Below are 7,229 nucleotides of genomic sequence, written 5' to 3'. Positions count from 1 at the left end.
GAGGTGAGACCCAGGAACATGTATTTTTCACTCCCAGTGATTCTGCATATCAACATAAGGAAGATTATCAACAAATTACCACACGACACAGAGGTCACTTCAGTGGATCCTTTGCTGCGTATTACTTTTACCAGCCAAAGTCTCCTGCCACAAAGAATCACAGTCAAGGCACAAAGGTTAGAGGAGGAGAGGACACAGTCCTATTGAGGTGGTAGGAGGAACCGAAATGCCTGCAGTTCACTGCAGTTTCTTGTCCGTCTTCTGTGCAGCTTACCCAAGCAGCAGACAATCCAGGTTGCTTTAGTTTGGTTTGGCATGCATTGCTTTACCTTGACAACATATGTACTTTACAGGTTTGTTTTGGCCTAACATTAAAATGATATACATTCTCTGAAAGGGGAGATAGCAAAGAGTGAAGGATGGTGACACACATGTGAAAGGCTGTTGTGAACATTAGTTCCAGGTCAGATGCACAGGCAAAAGGAAGTTGCCTGTCTGGCCCTTCCCAACATGCATCATCCTCTTCTACCCTGTTCTCAGGTAAGAAAGACTCCATTACCTTCCTTCCCCTTTGGAATGGACACCTGAGCCAGGTGACAAAGCGGACAATTTGGGAGCAGCGACTGGGTAACACTTTTTAAGGCCAGAACTTCAGGTAGATAAACCTTTCTCTTTCCTCTAATACCAGACTCTTTTTCACGCTCCCTTGGGAGAAGAGTGGGTAGGTGGATGTGTTTTGCAGGGTCTCTCCCCTCACCTCTGAGAGGTGCAAGGTGAACAATCTCTTGGAGACAACTGTGAGGAGGCAGATGAGCCAGCTCTGCTGAAGGCTAAGGCCTGGGTTCTTTTTTTCTACCCTCCCCTTCTCCCCACATTCTTACCTCTGGGCAATCCTAATCATCATGGCTGGGAATAGAAGGCTAAAGAAACCTCCTTCTCTTCAATAGTTTCTAGGAATCTTTTCCTTTAGCTCTTCCCTGATCTTCTAACCTTCATGATGCACAAACTCTGCCCCCACAGAAACTCAACTTCTAGACCCAGTAACTTTCATTCATCCTTTTTCCATCCTGAGGTGCAAAGACCCCTGAAGTTTTCCTCAAGAAACAAAATCATTCTGGTCAAAGAAGCCCCTACTTAGGTTTGTTTCCTCTCTGGTCTCAGCAAAATGAGACCCACCCCCCACTGACTTTCTGTTTCTGGAAAAGCCTTTCCTGACTTTCCAACCTGTCGTTGTGCAATCAGAAAACCTGATGGACAGTGGAGAGGTCATCCTCTGCGGACCAGCTCCCCACTCTTGACAGCAAGGAGGGAGACACAGCTGTGCTCTGTCATGCAGCTCAGTCCTATGTACTTCTCCACAGAAACCATCCTAGAGACCAGAGTGTTTCTCCAAGACGACTCAGGACTCGAGCCAGGTGGACACCAAGACATTCCAGCAGGACACAGCGCACCGCTCTTGACCCTGCCTTACCCCAATGGATCCCACGTCCCACCCTGTCACTCCCAATCTGTCGGGGGCCTGATGGTCAGTGGTGCAGCATTCTTCCGACCAGCCCTGATGCCCGGATAGAAGAGGGGCCAAAGTTTTTCAGTAAAAGTATCAGTGAACGTGTAGATATGTGAGCGGTCTGTGACATTATAAAAAGACAGTGTGCCAGCCTCATAGTCTAGAAATATGCCTACTCGCTTGGGTTTCACCTTGATGTGCAAAGGGGTGAAAGGTGTTGTAGTTGCTGCATACTTGTCCCCATTCCACAGCCGCACCCGCCAGTAGCCAGTCTCAGGAAGTGGAGTCAATTCACCCTTCCGGCTCACAGAGTCCCGGCACACACCCACTGCCCAGTGGGTCTTGTCACCCACTTCCACCTCCCAGTAGTGTCGGCCTGAGGTGAAGCCTTCAGTAGCTAGGACACAAGGGTAGAAGGTGAAACGGCGTGGCGTGTCGGGAAGATCTCGGAGTCTGGTCTCCACAAACTTGACGCTCTTACGATCCTCTGACAGGACTAGGTTAGGATGGGCGGTCTCAGGGTCCAGGGTCACATCCGCTGGCGGGAGAAGCCAGAGTGGGGAGCTAGATGAGGATGGGAATAGCTAAAGCCCCTGCCTCACCTTTCCAGCCTGCCTTACAGAGCCTGGTTCCTTCAAGGTCCCAGAACACTGGGGTGGGTTGGTTAAGGGGAGGGGTGATGGATGTACTTCCCACTGACCCTAAAATAAACAATGATCTCTGGACGCTGCAGGGCTGGTAGTCCTGGTTCTGGTTGTACCTCCTTCCCATCTGATACTATCATTTATCTCATTGTATGGAGAAATATAAGGCATGGTCTGAGGATTGGAAAGAATAAAAGTAGAAGGATCCAGAGCAAATCAATGTTATGGTCTGGGGACAGGGTGACAGGGTGAGCACGTGTTTGTTTCCTTGGAATCATCCTGGTGTATGCGTATTTTTCCTTCATAAATATTAGTGAAACTCCCTTTCCCCCTCAAGCTTATCCCAGCTGAGATGGTAAATTCTAGTCACTCCACAGGATGACTCAAGTAAATTCCTTCCCCTTTCTGCGTGCAGATTTAGGAAGGTGTGGACCTACGAGTAGGTAACATCTGAGGCCTCTTCTCATTCTGCGTTCTGGGACTGAAGCCAGGTAGGGAGCAGCAGTGGATGTGGGCACAAAATAAGCGGAACCTATGTAAGGTAGAGATCTAAGGATTTTCTTCTCTTTGCTGATTCCTTCGACTAGTTTTCTTCTGGGAACAACTCACCAATTAGCTGTTTAAGAATTTTCCTTAGGGCAAAGTACTGTCGGGGGAAACTGCTGAAGTTCTTTTCCAGCTCTATGGACACTGACGTCACCTCCATGGTCTTCACCTTCTCACATCTAGGAGGGATAAGGAGGTGGGGAAGAAAGGGCAGGGTCAGGGGAGTCCAGCCAAGTGAGAATTCAGATGCTTGATCTTTAGGGAGAAACTAAAACTGTCCACTTCCCACTTCCTCCCGGGAAAACTACTTTCTTTTGTTATTGTGAAAGTCACATGGCCAGGCAGATCTTTATTTTGAAAAGGAGCCTCAGGACTTTCTGGGAGCGTTCTTATCGTTCATGCAAATGGATAATCCCCCTCTCAACCCCTTCCTCTTGCTATCTCATTAGGGTACAAGTTAGCCACAGGGACAAACAGACTCTGGTTCTACTATATCTTCTTACCAACCAAGAATTGATGCTTGAGGTGGAAAAAAAAAAACAAAAACACAAGGAATGATTACTCCTAGTGATTTGTTCTCTACCTGGCTTCGTGGGTGAAAGGGCCTTTTTCTATAACCTACCCAGACACTGGCTGACTTCCCCCATCCTTACTCCCACCAACTAATGACTGGATTCCCTAGTCTCTAAGCCAAGGCCTAATTCACTCAAAGAGATACAAGAATCACTTACTTTTCCAGGGTACTTTTGACATCCTAGAGGAATGAGAAAAAAAGAAAGATTGGTCCTGTATTCAAGGGTCCTGAAGGCAAAAGGTTCCCCTTCCTCCCAAAAGTTCTAGGTCTATAAAATAGGCACAGGGCAAACAGAGAGTCACAGTGCAAGAAGGGATCCAGAGGGACCTGAGTACATTTCTTTCAACCTAATCCTCACTTTCAACTGTTGGTCCTCATGAAGGTTTGTAATTTATCTCTCATCCCAGTGGTTTCTTGTATGTTTGTCTATGCTTCTTAAGGACACTGGGACCTTCTTGCAAGAGACAGGAATTGTGTCTGCTCTTCACTCTGTCCCCCAAGTACCAACCACACGCCCCAGTCTCCTCGAGGATCGGCACAGGTAATCCCAGACTGGCAGTACAGGAACAAATCACACTTTCCTAGTGTGCTTTGGCAGCCCCTATCTGGCGCTGGTTAATAAACATTACAAATGTGTGCCAATCCTGGTTTGAGAATACTTGGGGTTCAGAAGACAAAGAAGACAAATCTCTGCCCTGCGTGGATTTCCCAGTTTAATGTGGAAAGCAGAACACACATACATGAAAGGACAAAGGAATAAATACCAAACAATACATAACATGCAAATGTACAGTGAAGCCTCACTGACTCCACTCTTGTGATCTGATCTCTATGATAAAGACCGTGTTTCCTGCTGCTCGCTAACATCAGCAATCTGCTTAGGAGGAAAAACCCAAACATCCTAGAGGCATCACTGGTTAACAAACACAGTATTATTTACATATAACTTCAAATGTCCTTTAAAGTCTTCTTTTTTAGCACTAGATAAATCAAGTTCTAGGTCTGAAAAGTAACGGTAACTGCATTTACACAATTAGAATGCAGTTTACACTAAGCAGATTAGACGACTTCTCTCAAAGGAGTCCATTTTTCTTTTGGTACAAATTCCTTTGGTACAACATAATTGTTGACAAGACACAGTAACACAAAAATGATTAGAAGGGTACGGGAGAAGCCAGAGAAACCTTTCTGTAGAAAAAGATCCTCTGCGTCTGTCTGGAAGAGCTGTACTCCGGGAAGCAAAGCGGCAGACTGAGCAGCCGCCCGGGGCAAAGCTACACTGCGCATGCGCGACCCGAGGGGCTATGCAGGGGCCAAGGGCGAACCTTAAGCATCTCGAAGCCTGACTGTAAGCACTTGCCCTCCACCTCGGCAGCCAGGTGGGCCAGGTCCCGGCGCTTGTCCCCGAGGTGAGCGGCATTTTCTCGGAGTCGCTGCAGGATGTCCTGCTCCTCCTCCTCCAGTCGTGAGAGCAAAATCTGCTGCTCTTCATCCAGCCGTCTATGAAGCTCTTCAAACTCCTTTAAAATCTGCTGCCGGCGACTTTCCACCAGTCTCTGAGGAAAGAGGAGGGTCAGGTTAGGTCAGCAGGGGAGGCAGAGGCCCACACAGACTTCCGCCCGGGCACAACCTGCCAGGCCCCTCGCTCTTCTCCCACTGGAAGCCTCCCTCGTGAAGAGAGCTACCACCCCGAGCACCCCGGGTCGGCCTGGGGAGAAAGAACATGGAAAAAACCAGTCTTATAAAAAACACTTATTCCTCAGGAAATTCAGTTCTCAAAAACTTGTCCTTTTACATGTTAATACAATATATTGAAGAAATAACTCACTAATATGACAGCTGTTACAGAGATATTTCTGCTATTCCCAACTCCAAAATTTAACTTATGCAATCTGTTAAGGAAAACTACAAATTCTAGAAAGTTAAAGATAAGACTGTCATTATTTGTATAAGACTAGAAACTGATAAAAACCAGAGAGCTAGAGTACTATCAGAATTAGTGAGAGTGTAATGGGTTGTTACAAAGTACACATGTAGATTTAAGGGCTGAGGCTGTTAAATAGTGAATCTGTTACATAGTTTCAAGTCTCTTAAAAGAATTGGCAGTTCCCAGTAACAGGTTCTGAAAGTTTGTTAATAAATTAGTTGTTTGAAATTTGAAACACACTTTGTCTATGCCAGCACATAAATTTAAATCTCTAATGTGTGTTTTTTTTTTTTTGGGGGGGTGGACTGGGGATTGAACCCAGGGCTTTTGCAATGAACTGCACTCATAGTCCTTTTCAATATTTTTTAAAAAGATTTTGAGACAGGGTCTGAGTTGCTCAGGCTGGGCTTGAATTTGCTAACCTTCTGTTCAGCCTGAGTGCTCGGATTACAGATGTGCACCAACACGCTCAGCTAAAACCTTTAACGTGCCTACACTTGATCAAGCCCAGCATTTCTGGATTTCAAGCTAGTTTTCATGTGCATGCTGGTAGTGCATTCTTACCACATTTGCCCTGAAGTGAAATACAACCTGTGTGTGTGTGCGTGAGCGCACACATGCATATGTGTGCACCAGGTTATGTATGGGTGATGTATAGGTATTTCCTCAACGTTCTTTTTTCAGGACCAGGGACTGAATTCAGGACTCTGTGCTTGTCAGGCAGGTATGGTACCATTGAGCTAAATCCCTGGCCCATATATAGGTATTTGAGGACTCATAACAATGGCAAATGGAAAGCAAAAAGCCTCCTTCTTACAAACCCATACTTTCTTCTCTTTCTTCACTCTACATTTGTGGAGAGTGGTTCTAAATTAGGGTATGTACTTCTGAAGACGGGCACTTTCTGTCTGCTGTGTCAGGGATGCCAGCACTTGTAAAGTGAGAAAATCCTGCATGATGAACTGTCCTGCATCATATTCTGCTAGATATTAAAAATGTAAGTCTGGACTTGAAGGCAACGTTGTATATAAGCACAGAGGAATTCTTACATGAATTATAGACAACTAAAAACTCCTAGAATAGCTGAATGAAACTATTAAGATTGTGTTTTCTTAAAACTTTACAGGAAGTTATTATTTTGAAAGTCATGTCATCCAAGAACTAAGCTGTTTGGGCTGTTTGAGTCACACTATGACATGGTAACTTTTGTCTGAACATTCTATCTACTGAACTGTTGATTATGTCACATTTGCGTAGGGATAAGCCTGTAAGTACGTTGTAGTCTTTAGGGGCAGTCATGGCCCAATACTTATACATCAAATTTTAGTACAAATTCCTTCTATGGTAATAATCATGTGGTGGTCATGCTAGTCTCTTTAAAATTATGTAGGTTATTTATCTTTAATTTTCACTTTGGCGTAGCTAATTACAATTTTTTTTTACTGTGCTAGGGCTGAAAGGCCACACTACACAAGTTCTCTGATACTGAGCTGCACCTACAGCCCCTGCAAGCTGTTTTTAAAGACGGTACTGAATCTGATTCCGGAGGTAGGATGAGGGCAAGGGAGGAAGAAGAATTCAAATGGTTACAAAAGGAATGTTTTGTGTCACAGTTTCAGAGGCAACTGAAATGATAATTGACAATAAAAAAGATAGCTTTATTAAGCTTTTAGAAGATTTTTATCCCTCTATCCTTTTGCTTTTTGAGACAAGGTCTCCCTATGTAGTTCAAGCTGGCCTCAAACTCAGTGATCCTCCTGCCTCGGCCTCCTGAGTGCTAGGATGACAGGCGTGTGTCAGCATGCCCAGCTTCCCTTTCTATACTTTACCTTCAAGAAGGTGATCAACAGAAAAAGGAAAATCAATGACTGGAAATAAGCTCCATTTTTACATGTGTTAAATTTCTCAGACGCCCTCCAAAAGGACAACAAACTTTTGTTTAAAATCCCAGGCCAGGGATTTAACTCAGTGGCACTGCTCCTGCCTCATAAGCACAAGGTCCTGAGTTCAATCCCTGGTACCAAAAAAAAA

At 45.1% G+C, this 7,229-nt stretch overlaps 1 protein-coding gene across 2 annotated transcripts in view; it reads right to left on the bottom strand.

Annotated features, from left to right (window-relative positions):
* Positions 1-310: 310 nt before the first annotated feature.
* Positions 311-7,229, bottom strand: part of LOC104875714 (E3 ubiquitin-protein ligase TRIM39) — a 12,264-nt gene continuing 5,345 nt past the window's right edge. Inside the window, exons 4-7 of one of the 2 annotated variants that reach the window (XM_010643413.2) lie at positions 4,597-4,827; positions 3,429-3,451; positions 2,761-2,876; positions 311-2,045 (exon numbers count right to left, since the gene is read on the bottom strand). In XM_010643413.2, the coding sequence (XP_010641715.1) occupies positions 1,498-2,045; positions 2,761-2,876; positions 3,429-3,451; positions 4,597-4,827 (918 nt within the window). In that variant the 3' untranslated portion in view covers positions 311-1,497. Of the gene's footprint in view, positions 2,072-2,760; positions 2,877-3,428; positions 3,452-4,596; positions 4,828-7,229 lie in introns of both variants that reach the window. The other variant, XM_033766347.1, reaches the window with a different exon arrangement.

The sequence above is a fragment of the Fukomys damarensis genome, unplaced genomic scaffold, assembly GCF_012274545.1.
Source record: "Fukomys damarensis isolate Sample0158 unplaced genomic scaffold, DMR_v1.0_HiC HiC_scaffold_20, whole genome shotgun sequence".
NCBI lineage: Eukaryota > Metazoa > Chordata > Mammalia > Rodentia > Bathyergidae > Fukomys > Fukomys damarensis.
Note: the sequence above shows the minus strand (reverse complement) of the source record. Positions and strands in the feature narration are given on the sequence as shown.